Below are 23863 nucleotides of genomic sequence, written 5' to 3'. Positions count from 1 at the left end.
GCTTGTTATGCAATGTGATAGCAAAAAATTGAGAGTTGCAGGGAGCATTTAAACAAACCATTGCTGTTCCTAACCAGATCAGAAATAATGCATTTAAAATAAAAACATAACATTCAATATAAGTAGTAAAATCTGGATTCCACAAAATTAAAAGAATTGTTCAACAATTTATTAAAAAATCATAATTATTTTTAGAAGTAAAAAAATAATACTCTAAAAGAAAGTTAATCAGGTAGGTGTAACATTAAAAGACAACATACTATAACATCTCCACAAAATTGATATTGAATGGTAAATTAGTAACATTAAAAGGTGCTCTACTGTTGCAAGATGCTTTCCATGATTCATTCTCTCCAAGTTTCCTGCCTCTTTCAGTTAATCTGAGCTAGTTTCAGAGGATGAAGCTGAACTTGGTCTGTTTGCTTCGTCACTTTGTGCCCAGCCATCATCATTTGACTTACACCCTGCAATCACTGCTTTCAGTAAAAAAATTCTTGCTTCGTCATCAATAGACTGAGATTCTCCGATCCATACATAAACGCTGCTTACCAAATTCCAGTGTCCAATAAGATCATAGCGAAAGTTTGACAGCAAAGTCTTAGCAAAAGCACCCCTTTCCATTGGTTTGTGATCTAACCATTTGCAAATTACTTTGAACAGTTTTCCTTCATCGACTTTGATATGTGAGGAGGAAGTTAGAAGCTTGATGCGATAGTAATCAAGTTCAAGAAACTCCTCTGATTCCCTCAAAACTTTTGATAGGCTATTATCAAACTTCCTCAGGCAACATTTCATCAACTTAGAGCAGTTGACATTTTGAGAAAAGTCCAACATACTTGGGAAGCCTTCTTCAGTTATCATTTTTACCAGGTATGGATATGTCTTTTTGAGAAGCAATGGGACATCGTAACTTTTAGCAAATTTGTACACAGCCTTAGCATTCTTATCAGTAAGCAAAATCTTTCCGGTATAAAAGCTTTCCACAATTTCAGAGACAACATCAAAAAGTTCTGCGAACTCAGGCAAAAGTTCAACTTCCATTTTCTTAGTTCCTGAGTTGTGACCAATTTCACCAACCGTCAACAACTGGCTGTTCAACTTCAGGATAACTTTATGAGCTGGAATTATTAGTTCGCCAACACGAACGTCCACATCTGACGTTTCTTCATCAAGATACAACGATGTTAAACGTGCTAAGGTTTTCTTTTCCCATCCCTTTATTTCTTTGGCATCATCATTTGTTTGTGCACTATTTTGAGACTGAATAACAGTGGGATGAGAATGATATCTAATAGATCCAAATCCTATTTTCCTATTAAGTTTTCCCATAGGGACTTTCCTGGACATAATGTTCTCCCCTGCTGTCATAAGTGAAAGATTGATTTAAGATGAAGGAGAATATGTAATAAAATAGGTTTCAATCTTTATAAAGTTAATAAAATATTTGTCAAATGACATGATGGGATAGTTTTAATTCCCTAAATACTGTGGATAACCTATTTTTTGACAAAGAAAGTCGTAACTGCACGACATCTATTTCATTCCAAATTAGTGGCGTAACATTGCTCCATCAAAATATTAATGTTTGAAGCTTTTCTGCATTACATGCGGGAAACGAAAAGTAAAAAGGTAAAAAGAAACCTGTGCAAGATAGGGAGGCCGACTTAGATGGCCCCCAATTATCAGAGGTTCCCAGTGATCAGATCATGTTACCAATTAGTGACATATAATTAGTATAGTGATGTGAATTGTGATCCATCAGTAGAGTTTAATTGACCTAGAAATTGGCTAGATATACGATATATCAACTCTGTAGATCATAGCTGTACATTAAGAAGTAAACATGATATTTAAGATTTGTCATAAGATCACATAAGGAAGGGAGCTCTTGCTAATAGAGTTGGTTCTTGTATCAAGGGACGTGACACCGATGAGACTTGTGTGTCGAAGGTATGTAAGGGGAGTACATGAACTGATTAGATGTAAATACGTGACCTAGATTTTAGGTATATTATATATATATATTATACTGGAAGATGAAAGACATTAATATCGCATTCTATCAACATGCCTACCTTCTACAAATTCATCTCTAGTCGGACAGGATCTCAACAGCTACTTGACACTGATGGATACATCTACTTCCAGAAGAAGGACAAGGATTCAGCCCTCACATCTGCCTGGCGGTGCTGCAAGCACAATCTTCTAATTTTAATGTAATGTAAATGTAAATCAAAAGTGCAGAGTATGTACTTTACGAGTCGAGCAGACAAATTTTAATGATCATGTTAACTTCTTAATACATACAGCTATGATGTACAGACGGCCCCAACGTTAATGTGGCTCTTGCTATGTGTTGGTTCAGCCGAATTAATTATTATATAATCAAGTTTATTTTTCTCGTTAGTTGTCATCCGGCCAAACATTAAGCAACTTATATTGCAGTACCATTTATCATTTAGTATATCAAAATATGTCATTGTAACTTTGCATGGCTGAAATGTAACGCTTGATTTATATATATAATGATTAATTGAATTTTCAAATAAAAAAAAAGAGTTGAAATGTGAACTCTACCCCATATTTAGCCCCTTTATAGGTCAATTTTAAATTCTACTGATGGATCACATCACTAATAATACGTCAATAATTGGAGACATGATCTGATCACCGTGGGACCCCTGATAATTGGGGGCCCTTTTAGTCATACAGCCTTCAGGACCAAGCTGCACCAAGATCATAAAGTGTGTAGCAGCCAAAATAACTAGTTTTCAGTTGCACAAGATGGGCGTGTTATGCAATGTGATAGGACAATTGAGAGTTGCAGGGAGCATTAAAACAAACCATTGTTGATCCTAACCAGATCAGAAATAATGCATTCAAAATAAAAATATAACATGCAATATGAGAAGTAAAATCTGGATTCCACAATAGTTTAAAATTAAAAGAAATAATCAACAATTTATTAAAAAATCATAGATTTTTATAAGTAAAAAAATAATACTCTTGTGCCACATGCTCTAAAAGAAAATTAATCAGGTAAGTGTAACATTAAAAGACAATGTATACTATAACATCTCCACGAAATTGATATTGAATGATAAATTAGTAACATAAAAAGGTGCTCTGCTGTTGCAAGATGCTTTCCATGATTCATTCTCTCCAAGTTTCCTGCCTCTTTCAGCTAATCTGAGCTAGTTTCAGAGGATGAAGCTGAACTTGGTCTGTTTGCTTCGTCACTTTGTGCCCAGCCATCATCATTTGACTTACACCCTGCAATAACTGATTTCAGTAAAAACATTCTTGCTTCGTCATCAATAGACTGAGATTCTCCGATCCATACATAAACGCTGCTTACCAAATTCCAGTGTCCAATAAGATCATAGCGAATGTTTGACAGTAAAGTCTTAGCAAAAGTACCCCTTTCCATTGGTTTGTGATCTAACCATTTGCAAATTACTTTGAAAAGTTTTCCTTCATCGACTTTGATATGTGAGGAGGAAGTTAGAAGCTTGATGCGATAGTAATCAAGTTCAAGAAACTCCTCTGATTCTTTCATAACTTTTGATAAGCTATTATCAAACTTCCTCAGGCAACATTTTATCAACTTAGAGCAGTTGACAGTTTGAGAAAAGTCAAACATACTTGGGAAGCCTTCTTCAGTTATCATTTTTACCAAGTAAGGATATGTCTTTTTGAGAAGCAATGGGACATCATAACTTTTAGCAAATTTGTACACAGCCTTAGCATTCTTATCAGTAAGCAAAATCTTTCCGGAGTAAAAGCTTTCCACAATTTCGGAGACAACACCAGAAAGTTCAGTGAACTCAGGCAATAGTTCAACTTCCATTTTCTTAGTTCCTGAGTTTTGACTAATTTCACCAACCGTCAATAACTGGCTGTTCAACTTCAGGATAACTTTATGAGCTGGAATTATTAGTTCGCCAACACAAATGTCCACATCTGATGTTTCTTCATCAAGATACAACGATGATAAACGTGCTAAGGTTTTCTTTTCCCATCCCTTTATTTCTTTGAGGTCATCATTTTCTTGTGTAACCAATTTATTTTGAGGTGTAGAACCAGTGTTTGTCACCCCAAAAGCGAAATTGTTTGGCGCCCCAAATAAATTGTTTGACGTTGACCCAAAAGTTGACCCAAAAGTGTTTGATGACGTTGACCCAAAATTAAAAGTGTTTGATGACCCAGAAGTGTTTGACCTCCCAAATAAGTCGGAAGACCCAGAAGTGTTTTGCGCCGGCCCCCCAAACATACTCTGTCATATTATTATATGAAAAATTGATTAGGATTTCAATGATAATAAGAAATAACATTTAGGTTTCAATAAATTTGAAAATGAAGTATTTATCAACTGAAGTATTTATCAAATGACAATGAAGTATTTATCAACTGACATAGAAACTCACAACCTTATGACGTTTACCTTTTGAGCTAAAAACAATATATATACGTTTAATTAAATCAAGGTTAGACACCTTTACAATGTACATAGTACAACGATCCAATAAATTTAATAAAACAGTAAACATTTCTAAATTAGCTTGGAATTTATTAAAAATGAAAAGAAAAATCCCACAACTTGGAAAACATACCTTCCATGTTATTTTACAGTATATTTCAAATGCTCACATCACTGCAATAAGCAGTCCAACAAAAAACCCTGCACTGAGCATTTATGATCTAGGAGTGTTTTATTTATAATATAAGGTTAGGGTCCAAATCAGTGGCATAACAAAGGGCCCCACTAACCCTGCTGTGCAGGGGGCGCCAAAAGGGGGCGCATTTTCGGCGGGGGCGCTAACAGGCAATATTACGCCACTGATCCAAATCACATATTGCTGTGGGTAGCAAAGTTTTGGGACCACTGCATTTTCTAATAGATATTACAAAATAATAATAATAATTTAAACTTATAGATTATAGTGGCACAACAACTTAAAATGCACAGGTGTGCCAAGAAAACAAGCCAGGATACAAGAAAACATGAAAAGCAATCCACATTTAGGTTCCAAACCATAGAAAACTGTTGACATACGTTGCATGCCACTTTTTGCGCGCGAAAAAAAATTGTAAAGACTTGATACACTAAACTACATGGTAAAGGGTATTATATATGCACTTAACAATAGAAACATTGAAAAAATAATAAATTAATTAATATCATAAGCACGTTTAAAAAAACGTTTTCAGATCATACACGTTCAAAGGAAATCAAATTGCATTCTGCGTTTTTAGTAAACCAAAGTTATTTGTTATCTATAGTGACTATTTATGTTTTTGTCCTTGTCGTGTGTTTGGTACATTTGTGAAATGCTGATCATGTCTTTTATTTGGTTTTTTTATTTGTTGGATTATGCTTGAGGGTGAAGTAACTTTAAATTTGTAAATGACCTGTCCAGTGCATGCAGCGGCAAATAAAAATATTTTTGTTTCACTTTGCTAAATATTTTTGTTTCACTTAAAACTTTCGGCGCTGCTATATAACAAATAATTTGAGTTCAGGGAAAGTATGTCGTAATTCCCTCAAAGGGGTGCCGTAAGTTTACACGTTGCTTTAACAGCTGATCGTTTTGACTTTTGCTGGCTGTTTGTTTTAACTTTTGCTGAGTATGGGTGACAACAACAAGAATAACAAGAGAGCCTCATCTAATACAAATATGTCACGAATTCCTTCCCCTGCGGACAAAAAGGCAAAGTCCCGGATCAAGACCAACACTCCAGGACTAGAGGTGAAGGGAAAAGATGGATCTTGTGAGACTATTGTTGTAGACAGTGATGTAACACTCCCAAAGATTGACAGTTCACACAGGGACAAGACAAAATGTCCATGCAATAAGTCAATATCGTCATGGAAGATTGACTGTGTAAAGTGCAAGCAATATTGGCACATAGACTGTCTAACTATGAACGGACTCAATCAGAAAAACGTCAACAGCATGACCATTACTATCTTTATTATACAATGAATGCATGAGGAATGAAGTATTCCCAGATGATTTAAAGACTGGGAGAATCAGTCCGATCTATAAGAAGGATAATGAGGAATTGCTGGAAAACTATAGGCCAGTATCAACCTTAGCTGTTTTTGGTAAGATATTTGAAAAAATTATTTACAACAGACTGTATAGCTTCTTTCAGTCCCAGAAAATGATTTACGAGAACCAGTACGGATTTAGAAAAAATCATTCCACAAGCCATGCCCTCAACTCCTCAGTGAATTACATAGAATCCTGTCTTAGCAAAAAACTGCATGTGCTTGGAATATTTATTGACCTATCTAAAGCGTTTGACACGATCTCACATGAAAAACTACTTAATAAGCTAGACAACTATGGAATACGTGGAAACGCCAATAGACTCATCGCTAGTTATCTCTCTAATAGATATCAATATGTCTCTGTACTGGGCGAAGAGTCTGACAAGCTGCCTGTTCTCTTTGGAGTTCCACAAGGCTCTTGTCTCGGACCCCTGCTATTTATAATATATGTTAACGACTTATTTAGAACAACTGATCTGGGCAAGTTCATACTATTTGCAGATGACACAAACATATTTGTAGTAGATGAATGTAGAAAAAAACTGTATGAAAGAGCAAACGAAATTCTCCGTTTGTTACACCAGTACATGAAATGCAACCTATTACATATAAATATAAAGAAATGCTGCTACATTCACTTCAAGCCGTCACGTACAGCTACTGATAATGAGGCAGATAACGAATCAGAATACATACTAACTCTGAATAATACGGTAATAAAGCAAGTTAAAGAGACCAAGTTTTTAGGTGTTATTATTGACGAAAAGCTAAAATGGGATGTTCAAATAAGAGCCCTCAACTCGAAACTTAGATGTGAGATCGGAAGACTCAGTAGAATACGACATGTTATCCCGAAAAAACACCATAAAGAATTGTACCACACGTTATTTGAGTCTCACCTAAGATTTGGAATATCGGTATGGGGTGGGTCGAGTAACAATATGCTTCAACCTATCTTCATCACTCAGAAAAAATGTATCAGAATACTATTTGGTGACCTTGAAGCATATCTAGATAAGTTTAGAACATGTGCCAGAACACGTTGTATAGATGAACAAATCCTAGGAAGGGAATTCTTTGAAAAAGAGCATACAAAGCCGTTGTTTAACAAGAACGGCCTTCTTACCGTCCACAACCTGTACAAATACACATGTCTATTAGAACTGTTCAAAATTGTCAGATTAGAATCTCCAATCTCACTCCTATCTTTACTCCACAGATCACCATCACAAAGACGTTCAGACCAGTTCATCACCCCGAACCCATCCTCCTCTTTCATTTATCAATCAACAAAAATGTGGAACGACTGTCGAAAAATTGACAGTTTGATAAGCTTTACTAAGTCAACAAACTTAGTTAAAGTAACACTGAAAAGTGAGCTACTCAAGATACAGTCCAGGTACGAAGAATTAGAATGGACAGAATTAAACTTCGATAAGAATGAGCTTGTGTTTTAAAACAGAGTCCTTTGACTTGTTTATTTTAAAATTGAAGAATCTTTTGGCCACAACTCACTTCGTTCGCATTATAGATTCACATTCACTTTCACTTTCACCATCACGCACAGTACAGGGTCATACCTCAATACCAAATTATTATAGGGCACAAGAACAAATTTGTTTACAATTATCAAAATTTGTTGAGCCCAGCAGCTTTCTTTCCTCTCTTCCCCCGTCGTCTGGAGTGTGTGATTTTTGTTGATGTCCGAGCTCTTATATTTATCATTAGTTTATGGTTAACTTTCTGTGATTGGACTCGGTATTTTCGTCCCGGCCGAGTGGGACGATGCTTGCTCGCCAGTTAAGCTTACTGCAGAAGATAACACTAATTTCTACAAATTGTAGAATATTAAATATAAAATGTGTCCAGTATGGCGCAAATGCATAATTTGATTATTTTTCGACGCTGTCGTCGGGGTGAGAGTTATCCGAAATAACTGCATGCCCCTACGATTGCGTCACCACTGGTGAGCAAGCATTTGTTTGTTGTTTAGTTGTGTTGAAAGGGAACATTACTTGATTAATTCATCCATTCGGATTTTAATAACGATGAGCTATGATATATATACCGTTCCTCTAAGATTATTGGATCAATTTTATTATATGATAAGATTTTATAAACGAACTTGGCACACAAAAGATTATAATTGCGAAATACAACACTCCAATTTACAGAATGCTTGTTATAGAATAAAACAAATAAATATTATCAGACTATACATGCAGCATGAGTAACGGGTGGATAAGCCCTCGGTAAAAACGGATCCGGAAAAGTCATTGTGGCACTCGGGTCCTTGGTATTGTCGTCGGTATATTGTCCATTACCTCCGTTCTGCTTTCATAGTTTAAACAATAGTGAGTTCTAAACATAAATATAACAGCTTTAAACCGACTAAGTATGAATGAATGAAATACCTGACAATCTACACTCCTATAAAAATTAAAAAAGCATGAGTAACTCGTAGTGATGTATGATTTCTAAAAACTTTAAATTAAATTTGGCGCTCACAGGTCCTCATGATCATGTGATCGCCGCATGAGGTTCTGTAAATGCGCAGGGCACCATCGAGCTTATATTATTCACCTTACTGAGGCAGTCAACCAACGCGCGGCTTTATTTTTATGATATGATATGTTTTGATTGTTATTAATAAATACCAAAATTTAAATTTGTTTTCCTAAAATTTGTTTTCCTAAGCAAATAATAACATAACAAAAACCGAGCGTACTAAATCACTCTACAGTCGATCTTCGAGATTGTTCTAAAAGGGCCCCCGACAGTTGAAACCAACTTCAATAGATGTATTTTCGGACGCTCATTCCGAATCACCCCCCATGACATAGGGTTAAAATGCTCCCCTGACGAGATATAGGCGAAAAACTGTCTCGATCACGTGATATGACCGTATAAGGAAGTTAGTCTAATTTCTCGTTAGGGTTAGGGTTTCAGCTAATGCTTTTGTTAAGGATTGGGTTAGGGTTAGGGTTGGGATCAGATTTGCTCTAACCAGAGCCCTCTCGCTTGCAGTAGCGCGCGACTACTACTTGTGAAACAAGCGCGTCACGCAGTACGCGTAGACACATGGCTATGTGAAGGATCAGATAAGAGGGTTAGGGTTTCGAATAGTCGTTCAGGACCAGCTAGAGAACGAGTTGAAAAAGTCACGTGACAGTCGAGTGTAGAGTGATTAATTATCATCCAACAAAAACTATATAAAAATAACTGATTTTATAAAAATTACAGGCCATAAACTAAAAAATGCGCGACCGAACACAGTAATAGTTTTTTACAATAATTGATTTATTCACATTTTAAATCAATTTTTCCCTACTCTTGCCGAAGGCAAAAAGATCGTAGGAAATAAGTAATTGGGTTTGGATATATAAGGTGGCCCGATGGACAGCTGCGGTGACGACAAAAGTCTGCTCCTTTGCAATATTATATAGACCGCTCCCCTATAATTAAGTGGAAGTGTCTGCTATGCTGCGCGCGACGCTAGCCATGTGTTAATTAATTGCAGTGAAATTCCTCCGTTGCAAAGTTATTTTCCGCAATTTTCTGGATTCATTTATTGTTGATGTGCAGCCCTGCATTGGTCAAATAAATCGTCAATTTTTACCATGCACAAATCCCACTTATTTATAAAAAACATTGTACGTAAATAATAAATATTGTGCACTTTTTTTCCAGTCACACTTTGTAGCGCGATGCGTTACTGTGCCGCGCCGCGCACTCAATGAGGCTTCTCACAGCCTCTTTAGATCGGCGAGATGCGCTACTGTGCCGCGCCGAGCTGAGATGAATTGACATCATCAATTAAGTCACACTTTTCACTCAAATCAAATCAAATCAAAATCAAAATATAATGACACAAACATCATCACACATCATCAAAAATATATTTACTAAAGTTTAAAAATTATCTTTAATATATTGGCCTAAACAACCAAGTTTAAATGAATCTAATTGACATACTTTCCACTACTATATAAGTTGATAAAGCGTTTTTTAGCAACATGAGGATTACACACAAGATATTCATTGTGCTTCTCTTTATTAGTAGCATAATTTAATCCCTCGATCTTTCCTAATACTTCGTCCGAAACTTACCAAAAATGACTATCAATTTTTACCATGCACAAATTCCACTTATTTATAAAAAACATTGTACGTAAATAATAAATATTGTGCACTTTTTTTCCAGTCACACTTTGTAGCGCGATGCGTTACTGTGCCGCGCCGCGCACTCAATGAGGCTTCTCACAGCCTCTTTAGATCGGCGAGATGCGCTACTGTGCCGCGCCGAGCTGAGATGAATTGACATCGTCAATTAAGTCACACTTTTCACTCAAATCAAATCAAATCAAAATCAAAATATAATGACACAAACATCATCACACATCATCAAAAATATATTTACTAAAGTTTAAAAATTATCTTTAATATATTGGCCTAAACAACCAAGTTTAAATGAATCTAATTTACATACTTTCCACTACTATATAAGTTGATAAAGCGTTTTTTAGCAACATGAGGATTACACACAAGATATTCATTGTGCTTCTCTTTATTAGTAGCATAATTTAATCCCTCGATCTTTCCTAATACTTCGTCCGAAACTTACCAAAAATGACTATCATTTACAGATCCGTTTAAAATAGTCTCTTTTTTGAAAGCCTCTAATCTTATTTTAAAACTTAACACAGTCCCAGGCCACAATTCTTGACATCTGAGGGGAGTTTGTTCCAATATGGTCTCACTCTCTCCGGAAGAAAAGAACTGTGGACTTTCTACATTTTACTGCTACTTTTACTGCATCTACTGTTTGATACCACATTAAGACCAGATCTGCTCAAACTGAACAAACCAGCTCCGTAATTGGCCAAACCACTTATCATTTTAAAAGATTCAATGAGGTCCCCACGTATTCGCCGCTCTGCCAGCGTTGTTAAATTGAGGATTTCCAGTCGACGACTGTATGGAAGAGTACCCACCTCGTCAATCAGACGGGTAAACCGCCTCTGGACGCTCTCCAGCTCCAAGAATTAAAAATTAATGGTACAAGTACATTTAATATCGCCTGCATCGATACATGGCGGAACAGTGCTTGGCTACGACGAGTCATTACAAATAATGATCCTGGGTCACATAGTTGCTTGTGCTCATCGATACGGGTCCGGGACTCTAGGGCGTAAGACTCTAGGGCGTGAGACTTTAGGGCGGCGCCCTAACCCTAACCATCACCCTAACCCTAACCCTAACCCTTATCCTAACCCTAACCCTAACCCTAACCCTAACCCAAACCCAAACCCTAACCCTTACCCTAACCCTAACCCTAAGACCCTAGAGTCTTACGCCCTAGAGTCTTACGCCCTAGAGTCCCGACCCCATCAATACCTGTACTAGCAGCAGAGAAAGAAACATGACATGCAGTACCAAGAGAGACTGTAAAGATACTTGATTCCGGGTGGATAGTAGGCTCGTCATCAGAGTGTCTAGGCAAGAAAACAAAAATTTCAAGAAAACAACAATTTTATTTAGTATCAATTAAAGCAAACATAAATATATTTTATATATAACTAGCAGGACCTTTTTACCAGATATCTTAGGGGACTTGGAGTAGCAAGAGAATGGATTAGAAGGTATATACCTAATACAAAAATACGTCAAAAAGAATCCAGGGTGATACAGGATCGGAGAGTGCAGACCGTAAAGTTTACGCACCCACCCTTGCCTCCTAAATTCTTGGTTGGGTAGGCATTTATGCGAACTTGGTCGTTTATACTCCAAGTCCCTTTGTTAAAAATTAATAAAATTTATCTCAGGAGTTAACTTCATTCAACAATAATAATATCAATATCGATTTATCACATAAATTTAACTATCGAATACAGGTTTGATTATCGAATATAGGTTCGATTATCAAATATAGGTTCGATCTGATATAAATTTGTAAAATAAAATATTTAATTATTAAAAACATTACATCAAGTGGTTAAAAATGGATCTGAAAGCTTATCAGCTTATAGTTCAATCATGATAGTAATATTAGGTGTGTGCTGCTGCATGTGCAATTTAATTACTGTAATTTAAAATTGGTTGGAGTCCAGGTATCTTTTAAGTCAGCTGCCTGTGATTGTACTAATAGTGCTTTGGTTCTCAATTTTATCAAGTTAATGGAAGTTTCTAGGCAATTGCTTGAAGTTAAAATTTTTTTATGAACTGTGTTCCAAAGCTTGGCTGCATTAAACAAAAAGGTATTTGATTTATTTAGAAGAATAACAGTTAGACTCGTTGCACGGTTTGAAATGTTGATGGCCTCATAAAGGGAGTAGGGGCAGTGGTACTTGATAATCTTAGAGAATTCTAAAATGCAGTGATATTTGTACAAGTTTTGAGCCGTTAGAATTTTTAGTCTATTAAAAATGGGTTTTGTATGCTCCTTTTCAAAGTGTTTATGGTCTAATTTTTGCATACCATACGGTCTAGTACGTGCACATGTTGATTGTTTATCTAAATATGAGTCGAGATCACCAAAAAGGATCCTTACACAGTGCTTCTGTGTGATAAAAAGACTGTCATTTGATCGTTCTTTAAGGACAACGCCCCAAACACTTATACCATAACTGAGATGTGATTCAAAGAGAGCATTATATATTTTCAAATATAGTTCACCAGGTATCGAGTGTCGAATTCTACAGATTGCACCAGTCATGGACCGAAGTTTTTTACGAATGTAGTGCATATGGGCAGCCCAGTTTAACTTACTATCTATAACAATACCTAGGAATTTGGTATCCTTGACTTTAGTAATAACCTTACCATCGATGAATATTGACCTAGACTCATCTAGCAGGTTAGCAAATGGTCTGGTCCTTGCACAGGTCTCATCATATTCAGAGGCAGGTTTAAAATGGATGTAGCAACATTTAGACATATTGATATGGAGTAGATTACATTTCATGTAAATCGACACATGTTTAAGAACTAAGTTTGCTTTTTTGTATGTTGCTTCTCTAGATGGTCCTGATATAAAGATATTAGTGTCATCAGCATAAAGTACAAATTTCACCTCACTGTCAGAAAAACAGTTCACTATATCGTTCATATACAGTAGGAAGAGTAACGGCCCTAGAATTGACCCCTGTGGTACCCCAAATTTCACATCCAATGTTTCTGATGGTACATCGTTATACATAACATACTGCTTTCTGTTAGTCAAATAGCTTTTAAGTAAGGTAAGTGCTGTGCCCCTAATACCATAGGAGTTTAATTTGCTTAGAAGAATGTTGTGGTCAAGGGTGTCGAAGGCTTTGCTTAAGTCAATAAATATTCCTAAGACATGTTTATTGCCAGCTAGAGTCTTTGTAACGGAGTCTATAGATTTGTGTAGAGCATGAGTGGTGGAATGACCTTTTCTAAATCCAAACTGTGAGTCTGTCAGTACACCTTTAGATGTGAAGAAATTATAGAGCCGTTTGTAAATGATCTTCTCGAAAATTTTTCCAAATAAAGGTAATATTGATACAGGCCGATAGTTTTCAATACATTCCTTATTGTCTTTCTTGTAAATAGGAATAACTTTACCAGTTTTAAAAATACTCGGGAATGTACCACTTTGTATACATGTGTTGTAAAGCCTGGCCAAGGTACCAGCTATGAGCTTTGATGATTTCTTTACAACAATTATTGGTATGTCACTCGCCTTGCCATTTTGAAAATCTTTGATCACCTCGATGATCTCGTCTTTATTAGTTTCTTCCAGATAAATGGAGTCAGATACTGAATTTGACATGAACTGAGCAAATGATTCTATTGGTTCCAGAGAAATACTATTGTTCGTCAGTACATTTTTATTGAGATTACTTGCAAGAGATGTAAAATATTCACAAAATTTGTTAGCAATTATTCGTCTGCAGGTAACTCTCTGACCGTTTATGACAAAATCGTCCTTACATCGAGACGTAGTTTTACCACGGAGTTCATTAATAACTTCCCACGTCTTTTTCGAGTTCATGCTGTACTTTTCGAATTTTCTAGTGTAGCACATAGCCTTTGCCATATTTATTGAGCTTTTGAGAAACTTGTCGAATTCCTTGTAGCAAATGTGCTTATTCGGATCCCCGTCAGGTAATTTTAATGTACAAGTCTTTTTCCATTCGAAATACAATCTAGCTTTCTTCTCGATGGAATTAATTAGGTGTTATGAATCGTTGTGACAAGGTAAACGCAAGACTAAAAGCTAAAAGCTAAACCAAAACCAAAACCAAAACCCAGGTAGTCATCCTGAATAGTATATCGGTTAATCATACAATAAATTACTAGAATATATAACATCCCGTTCAACTAAAAAGTGTTAAAAACAATATAGATTTAATAATTTAACTGAATTCGTAAAAAAATGTGATATAAATCAATCGTACAATATTTAAAATGTTTGAAAACGTGGTCAAAATGAAATCTACAAAATTGTTAAGTGAACTCACGTGAAAATACTGAAACGTGTTGCGCTCGCTACACGATTTAAAACTTAGCGCATTCCGTTTAAAACAAAAAATAACGTGTTATTCTTCAAAACTTAAACGTGACAGGGAATATTTATAACTTTATGTTTGATCTGGATAATTTAACTGGATTAATGTGTGGTTAGATTTGCACATTCAAAATAAAACAACTGTCATAAAATGTGATAATGAAACGTGTTTTATGTTCCTCCCAGTTTGCGGTAACTTAGCCTGTCTGGTGGTTTACTATCACGTGCAAAGTTTGCTGGCAGAAGCAAATTAGGTTGTTGCAATTCATGCTCTCTAACAATGTTAGGTTTTATAGTGCTACGGTTAATTTCTATGGCAAGCTCACGTGGTTTAAGTACAGGTTGTGCAGTGGTTATAGGTTCAATGGCTGCCTTATGGTCAGGCTCGGCGGGTAGATTTGGATTATTACCAACTATAATCGAAGTTTCCGGCTCTGTACTCTCAGGTAAGCTAGCTGTCTTCTCGAAATCACCATCAGTAGCTGTAGAACTCTGCTCATCTCTTATCTCCAGCTCAACTCTCGGTGTATCCGGATCTGTTTGTTGCAACGGCTCTGACACAACAGATCTCTTGATTACCTGGTCCAAATGCTTGCGGTAGACTCCATCAGGTGTCTTGATCAGTAGCACTTTGGTACCTTCCTTACCCTCGATAACACCGTTTCTCCAGCACTTCTTGTTCTCATCATAGAACGATATAGTGTCATCAGTCTTCAGATCGCGAAGTCTCGATTCAGCAATCGTGTTCTGATCGTTTAAAGCAACTTTGGCAAACTTACTACTCGAACTCGGGTGTAGAAAACTCAAGGCGTTTCTCGTCCGTCGTTTCATCATCGCAACTGCAGGCTCTACTCCGGTAGTGGTGTGTGGTGTGTTGCGGTAGTTTAGCAGCCAATCAGCCAGGTTACACATAACGTCAGGGTTTTTCAAGATCATCCGTTTCATAGCTCTTTTAAACAGTCCGACTGCAACTTCTGCTTGTCCATTACTTGCAGGTGAATAAGCAGGAATAAGCACGTGTCGAATCTGGTTATTGTTCGTGAATACTTTAAACTCTTCTGAAGTTAAACTCGATCCATTGTCTGATACTAGTATCTTGGGTAGTCCCCAACGGCTAAAGATGTCTCGTAACTCTTGAATCACTCTCTTACTTGTAATGTTCGTCATTCTAACAACTTCTAACCATTTTGAATACGAACAGATAACTATCAGCCACATAGATCCAAGAAAGGGTCCACAGAAATCTAGATGAATCCGCTCCCAAGCCTCCATAGTTTTAGCCCATGGGTGTGGTGTAGATCTAGCGGGTTTCTTCTGGTTTAGTTGACATGGTTCACATAGTTTAACCATTTTCTCGATCTCAGCATCCATGTTTGGCCAATAAACATAGCCTCTCGCTAGTGCTTTGGTTTGTGAAATGCCCATGTGTGTTGCATGAAGCATTGAAAGCACGCTCTTTCTCATACTCTCTGGAATAACAACTCGAGATCCCCAGACAATACAGTTCTGGTCTACTGACAACTCGTTTCGACGTGTGTAAAACGGTTTCAGCTCGACATCAACAGAGGGTTTCTCGTTCCAGCCGTCTTTAACAAACTGTAACACTCGACCAAGTGTCTTGTCTCTTCTCGTGTGACTAGCTATTAACTCAGCGTCAATCAAAGGTTTGTCATCACCGAAGTAGTGCACGCTGAAAACAGTATCTAGAGGTTTCATTTCAAACTCCTCTGTTAACTCGTCATCAAACTCTCTCGTCTCTGCCGATGTGTCTAAAGGCAGTGGAAAACGGGAACATAGATCAGCATTACAATGTTTACCAGTGGGTCGAAACTGGATCTTGTAAGTGTAACCGCTTAGGAACAATGACCATCGTTGTAAACGACCTGCCACCATGCTAGGAATTCCACGACTAGGGTGAAAGATAGATTCCAGCGGCTTGTGGTCTGTAACTAGGGTAAACGGTCGTCCAAAAAGATAACGGTGCAGTCTCTTAGTCGCCCAAACTATTGCCAATGCTTCTTTTTCTATCATGGAATAGTTTCTCTCAGATTTCGTCAGAGTTCGAGATATATACTCGATCGGTCGCTCTGTTCCATTTTCATCAATATGTGACATAACAGCTCCTAAACCAACGGATGAAGCGTCCGTGTCAAGCTTTAACTCCAGCTCAGGGTTGTAGACTGTTAGAACCAAGTCAGACGATAACAGTGCTTTTAACTCATCAAAAGCTCTCTTTTCTCTATCTCCAAAGTGGAAAATACTGTTAGCGGGTCTTAAACGGTTAAGTGGTTCAACAACTGTTGACATGTTTGGAATAAAACGTGAATAGTACTGTGCACCACCAAGAAATGATATCATCTCCGCTCTAGTAGTAGGATACGGTGCTCTCACTATCGTTTCAACTTTCGAACTCAGCGGTCTTATCCCGTCAGCAGATACTTCATGGCCTAGAAATGTCACCTTAGGCTCCATGAAAACACACTTGTCTAGCCGGCATTTGTAGCCTTCTTTCTCTAGTGCTGTAATCACCGTTCTCACGTTCTTCATGTGACTCTCATCATCAGGTCCAGTTATTAGAATGTCGTCAACACGCCATGCTGTGTTCTCTGTCTTTCTCAAGGTATCATCAATCTTGCGTTCAAATATCGGTCCGGCAGATGAAATACCGAATGGTAGAGAAGTAGGACTGAACAATCCTTTGTGTGTGTTCAAAGTCACAATCTTTTGGTCACATTCTCTTAACTTCAAACTATTATAAGCGGCTCTGATATCCAGCTTAGTAAACAGTTTACCTCCGACAATCTTACTCAAGCAATCTTCTATCGTAGGAAGTGGGTAAATAGCTGTGTCAAGATTAGGATTTACGGTAGTCTTGTAGTCACCACATATGCGAATCGTACCATCCGCTTTCATGACAGGAACTATGGGTGAAGCCCAGTCTGAGTGCTCTGTTGGAATCAGCTGTCCATTCTTCACTAACTCGTCTATGGCTTTCCCAACCTTGTCTACGATGGCAAATGGGACCTGCCTTGCCTTGCAAAACTTTGCTCTCGCATCAGGCTTAAATTGTAGACAAGCTTCGAATCCTTTAACAGTTCCAACACCAGGATCGAACACAGGACTGCGGAGTATCTCACTAACAAATTCATCTCTCTGAAGCTTGGAGACAGCGTAAGATTGCTCAACATCAACAAGTCCTATCATATGATCCAACCAGTCTTTACCAAACATCTGGATGATCCACTCTCGACCTAGGAGTGTGGGAAACCGACAATCGACAACATATAGTGGTAAAATCCATTTCTTACCTCTAAATTCAACGTTTACAAGGGCCTTGCAGTCAATGCTTTCACAATTAAAATTAGCTACTCGCAATTTCTGGGAACATGGAACAATCTGGCAATCAGTTAGTCCTAGTCTAGCAAAATCAGACTTACTTATACAGCTTAAAGATGAACCAGTATCTAACTCCATTTTCAAAATCTTATCATTAATCTTAACTTTAAGAAATGGTTTCTGATTACAATCAATACAACTGGATAAATTACTAACAACTGATGCAGGAAGAGTACCATCGGGAACAGGAGTCTGTACTGGAATCTGGACAGGATCAGTCGTCTCCACGCAGTACAACGTGTTCTCCAACTCTTGATGTGTGTACCCATAATCAGCAGCGCAAGCGTTGCCATCATCATGATCACCAATCCCTTCAACACAATGGGATTGCTTCTTAGCAGAACGACAGTTCTTCGCGATATGTCCGGGTTTGCGACAGTTTCTGCAACGAACTTTGCAGTTTTTCGCAACATGACCACGAACAGTACAACGTGAACAAACAATGTTAAGGTCGGCCTTCTGATGGAACTTAGAGTTTTGAGGTTTTTGAAACTTCCCGGGTTTTTGAACATAGTGTGTTGTGACTGACATTGAACTTTGCAGAGCGTTCTCCTTCGTCTGAGCTTTATCAAACAGGCTGGCAGACGTGTCGTTGGTAGCAGATTCTGATATGAGTTCAGCACGTATCCTATCAGAGGATAGTCCAGCCACAAAACGTGTACGCACCATTAAATCAAACAAATCACCGAACTGACAAACATTAGCAGCTTCCTTCAATCGTGACATAAAAGTACATAAGGATTCACCAGCAATCTGATTTAAAGTCATAAACTTCTGCTGTTGAGCTACAATGTTCGTTTTGGGTGATAACCGATCAACAAGAGTTTTTCTCAGGGTAGCGTAGTCAGTGTCTTTAATTTCAGCTGGAAATGTAAATGCACGCAACTTCTTCAACGCGTCAGGCCCCAGATTGACTGTTAACAGTGTTCTCATGAGTTCTGCTTTTTTAGCAGTTTTCTCGTTTGCGTCATCTGGTAACTTATCTGCGTGTGCGAAAATGAACACAGAAGCGGCGTTTTCAAAGATTTCCAGCCACTCTCTGACACAATCAGTTTCCTTGGATAAGCGTAAGTTCGAAACCAGACTCGTCGCCATTGTTATGAATCGTTGTGACAAGGTAAACGCAAGACTAAAAGCTAAAAGCTAAACCAAAACCAAAACCAAAACCCAGGTAGTCATCCTGAATAGTATATCGGTTAATCATACAATAAATTACTAGAATATATAACATTAGGCCCTGGGTAATCCAAGGGTTGGTTATGCTATTACGTTTAGTGGTTCTTGGAGTTAGAAGTTTGCAAGACAAGTCTATTTTTTCTTGAAATAGCTGCATAAAAGAGTCAAATGTGTCACAACTGTAGTGGAACCTATCTAAATCGTTTTCTATTTCAAGACAGAGCTTCTCTAGGTTAGCATTACTATAGTCGTAGTGTATAGTAATTTTGTCTGGTGAATCAGATAGTGACACAGAGTCGGGGGAAAGCTTAACAAAAGTGAATATAGGGTGGTGATGGGAGATCTTGTCAGATATGACACCAGAGATAAGGGATTGGTCTAATACATTGGTGTGGATATTGTCAATACAAGTCCTGGAACAACCAGGCATATGGTGAGTTGGCACTGATATGGTTGGTATAAAGCCATTGTTAAATATTATTTCTTGGAATTTGTCCTCTGATGAAGATGGGTGGTTTAAAATGTTAACATTGAAATCCCCAAGGATATATACCTTCTTGCCATTCAGTTTAGAGAGAATACGTTCATATGTTTCGTTAAACAGTTCAAGTGATGCGTTTGGAGGACGGTAGATAACCCCTACAACGGTTGGGTCTTTCATACTGGTGATAGATACAAACAGTGATTCTATGTGCTCATTACAGAGAGATAATCCAGTAATCTTATTAAAGTTTAGAGAGTTTTTCAGGTAAAGACAAACTCCTGATCCTTTAGCCTTGAACTGGTTTTTGTCTTGACAGAAATAACGGGATTGGTAACACGAGGAGTATCCACTGAGCTGATATAGTGTTCCATTGTCAGCATCAGTGTTTGTTTCTGCAAGACCAATAACAGAAAACTTGTGGTTTATACTAGACTGCTCAACTGCAAAGTTGTCAAAGTTTGTTGCATTCCCATCAATGTTGAAGAATAAAGTGGACATATATTCGACTGAATTTCCAGGCAGGGTGGTGGCATTCAACTCTGTTATGGAGAATGTTTTGCAGTTTTCAAGAATTTTTGAGCTGTTGTAGATAGATTCAATATAATTAACTGGCTCATCATCAATAAGGCCGTTGTTAGCAAAGTGGGGAGCTTGGTAGAAAGGGTTGTATCGAATAATATCGTTGGCTTCAATACAGACTTTGCAGTATATTTCATCTCGAAATTTGACTATGTTGTCATTAGTTTTGCATTTTTTGTGCATTATTTTGTCACACATCTGACAAATTATGAAAGGGTGTCCAGCTCGTACAGGTTTATTGCAGCAGCAGCAAATTTCGCATATCAATTTAACTATCATGACTGAAATATAGATCTACGTGGTCGTGGGGAAAATCTGCCTCTAGCTTTGGCATTAACAACATCACTGAATGATCTCCCGTCAACAGGGCTACCAAATATCTTGTGAGCAAAAGCCCGGGAGAGTTTGAATATACCGTTTGATCCAAGGTGAATTGGGTCATCCGGCTTCTTATATCTACAAAACTGCTGATTCAGCAGACCATCTTCGTCAACAAAGCTATTAAAATCTAATGTACCTATTCTAGAATTGGTATCACAGTATCCAAATAAAAACCTGTTAAACTCCATAGCCCTTTCGTTCAGCAAGGAGGACCTAGTTGGCAGTATAGGTGAAACAATTATTTTAGCGTAAGGGCACAATTCACTTATAGTCTTGAGCTTTTTGTTCAGCTCATTTGCCCAATATTTAACATTCCCCCCATCATTCTTGATGTTGTTTACTCCACAATGAACTATAATGTTTTTATAACCTACACAAAGGGTAGGATCTAGCTTATCTATGGTGAAGCATTCTATTCTTCTTCCAGGCAAGCGGTGTCCAAATGTTCCTTTTCCAGACCCAAATCGGAGGTACCGGGTATTGGAGTCACCAATAATCAGTGTCGCATTGGTGCTACTGCTTATGTATCGGAAGGTGATACTATATCGTAGGTGTCTCTTCTCCGTGCTTTTATCAATTCTGTGGTCCCAGTGAAACTGAGACTGTTTGCTCATAACATAGAGACTGCATCCCTCTACTGTCTCTACAATCTCCCCTTCAAGATCACTTTTTTTTGTGAACTTGACAGAGCATTCTCCTCCTAAGGATACTGTAAAGATGGAACTATCATGGACCAGTGACTGTTCGTTATCAGAGTGCTTAGGAAGGAAGCTGTTCTCGTCGGTGTATCGGTTTATCAGGCACTGGTTAGTCACTGATCCTGGGTGCTGATCTTTTATTTTAGAGGCTAGCTCAGCAAGAACCTCAGGGAGTTCTGTTGATTTGGGCTTTGCAGCTTTAGCTCCAGGGTAGTCGTACGGTTCGCCAAAGCTCAGAACGTCATGGCCATTCTCTGAGTTGCCATCAAAGGCTTCCTTCTGTTGATTAAGGAAAACCAGCAGCTTAGTGTTTAAGTCTGTGTCTATGAAGTCCGGGACATACGACACAATGTGCTTGGACTTGCAATCCTCTGCACTTGCATGCTTCTGCGCATCCAGAAGGAGCTGTTCATTGACTGTCTCAGATGCTGCTGGTGACCCTATGTTAAAAGGTGGCATGGCAAGGTCAGGAGTGGACACATTTGATGATCTACTGTTTTTAAAACAGTTGATGTCTAGTTTTAGTTCAGCGAGCTTTGTGTTGATGGAGTCAAGAGTCCTAAGATGGCTATCATTGTCTTTCAAGTTTTTAATGGACGTCTGAATGGCTTCTAAGGACTTGTGTATGGAGCTTTCGTCTGAGGTAGTATGACCCATTAGAATGCTGGAGGGAGCTGACAAGTAGGAAGGGGACTTAGCATCGTCACATTTCTTGCCACTCACTACAGCACAAACATTTTCAGCAAGCCCAAGCAAGGATAGGAGACCCTCTGCAAGGGTGATTTTGTTAAGAGAAGAACAACCCTTAACCATGGATGGTGTAATGATTGCAAATTTGTTGATATCAATTTTGAGAATGCTACAAATGTTTAGCTTGATTATGTCTATCTCTGAGCGTAGGCTCTGCGAATGGGTCAACAGAAAGTTGTCGAGGGGGGCAGACCCATTTGAGAAGAAACTTAGAAGGCTACTACAATTTTTATGTTCTTCTGATTCGTGGTATTCTGAAAGAATTATTTTTTCAACGTCCTTCAGTACTTCGTCAATATCTCCAATGACGGTAGGAGTGTTGGATGTAGTCTGGTCCGGAACCGTGGTAGAAGAAGTCTGGTCCGGAACAGGTTGAAGAGTCTCACCATTTTCTGGGTGAGTGTCAGTGGGGGTTTCCATCATGGTGAAGAGGCAATGGGGGTACCAGGCAGACCAGGGGGCACCTTCACGTCCAACTAGCACACTCACTGAAAAGAAGGAAGAGCAGAAAGCAGTTTGAAATGTTCTGTTGTGGAAAACAATGAAAGTGTAAACTGGATTAGTCAAAATGATTCAAAAGATTGATTGAAAAATTGAACAGACTGACAGACTACGACACATGGGACAAGAGAGTGGGTGAGTATGAAAAATATGAGGTGGTTGGACTGGCAAGCCCTATCATTTAATCAGAATACATTATATATATAATCCATAAGCCATATATGTCAGCCTGTTCTTGGAGCACAGCCCCAAAAGTTATCAGAAGTGATGTTCAAGTTTTAAGTTTAAAATTCTTTCAACACTATCTACACATTAATCAGGGTTGTCCAATTGTCCAATTGTGAATTGTGGTGTGAATGGAGTTATACATTGCCAAACAGAAACATTATTCACTACAACTACTTAACTTCTTAACAGGTTAAGAGTGCCAGTCTTCTGTTTCAGCACCCCCTGGACCATCATAGTACCCCCGATGCAGTTGACTTTAGCAAGCCATGGACATATTGGACATCCTCAAATTATTTGTTATATAGTAGTGCAGCCTGTGCCTTCAAACCGATTCACCAAACAGCTGTTAACCTGAGGTTGGTCACCAGAAAAAAACTCGTTGTTGATTCTGTCGATCAGTTTTCTCAAGGGTGGTGGTATTGCCTGTGGTGTCTTGGACGACTTAGATCCCAGATAATCGTACCGTTCCCCATATGATAAGCAGGAGCGTTTGTTTTCAATTTTGAAGTCTTTGCTGCTCAAATTGAACAGTTCCACAGGTTTCTGCTCATGATGAAGTGGGTGCACAGGGACAGGTGGTACTGGAGGACGAGGATGCTGTGCAGGAGGTATGATGGGAGGAATGCAAGGACCAGGATTATGCAATGGCTGTATAGAACTTATAGACTGTTTTAGTTCAGCAATGCCTGCAGCTACAGTGGGCTCATTTGCAGAAAGTGCGGTGAGTTGTTCTGAGATGCTCTTCAGAAACTGCTCAGATGAGTCACATTAGTGGCGATTAGATTTGGACCGTTCTGTGGGTATGCTTATACGTTTTATGTATATGAATAAGCTGTGCATGTGGGATTGTGAATGTAAACTATACTATACCAATGTACTTTTTATGCTGATTTCGAACAAGACCTATTACATAACATAAAATCATTTCTTGACGAGTTATGAGCAAAAATGACCATTTTTTCAGACGCGCGCAGGTGACAGGCTTGTAAAAAGATATTTCAACTCTTTATACTATAGGATTCGAGTCAGTTTTGGTTTTAAAGTAATTGTGAAGATAGAATAAAGATTAAAGTACAGAT

General features: G+C 38.1%; 2 protein-coding genes across 2 annotated transcripts in view; both read right to left on the bottom strand.

Annotated features, from left to right (window-relative positions):
- Positions 1–23086, bottom strand: part of LOC134819107 (cysteine desulfurase-like) — a 36484-nt gene extending 13398 nt beyond the window's left edge. Inside the window, exon 1 of the mRNA XM_063828878.1 lies at positions 23071–23086. The gene's annotated coding sequence lies outside the window, so the exon portion shown is untranslated. The remainder of the gene's footprint in view (positions 1–23070) is intronic.
- LOC134819108 (uncharacterized) lies at positions 243–23089 on the bottom strand. The gene is made up of 2 exons (XM_063828879.1): positions 23066–23089; positions 243–1358 (listed from the first exon to the last, which is right to left on the bottom strand). Exon 2 carries the CDS (start codon positions 1345–1347, stop codon positions 376–378), a length of 972 nt encoding a protein of 323 aa, XP_063684949.1. The 5' UTR covers positions 1348–1358; positions 23066–23089; the 3' UTR covers positions 243–375.
- Between the last annotated feature and the right edge of the window lie 774 nt (positions 23090–23863).

This window comes from Bolinopsis microptera, chromosome 8, assembly GCF_026151205.1.
Source record: "Bolinopsis microptera isolate Bmic1 chromosome 8, MBARI_Bmic_1.0, whole genome shotgun sequence".
NCBI classification, from domain to species: domain Eukaryota; kingdom Metazoa; phylum Ctenophora; class Tentaculata; order Lobata; family Bolinopsidae; genus Bolinopsis; species Bolinopsis microptera.
Note: the sequence above shows the minus strand (reverse complement) of the source record. Positions and strands in the feature narration are given on the sequence as shown.

What these genes read in the sequence shown, in the direction of transcription:
- LOC134819108 (XM_063828879.1), bottom strand. Translation starts at nt 1,347, where the DNA reads ATGTCCAGGAAAGTCCCTATGGGAAAACTTAATAGGAAAATAGGATTT.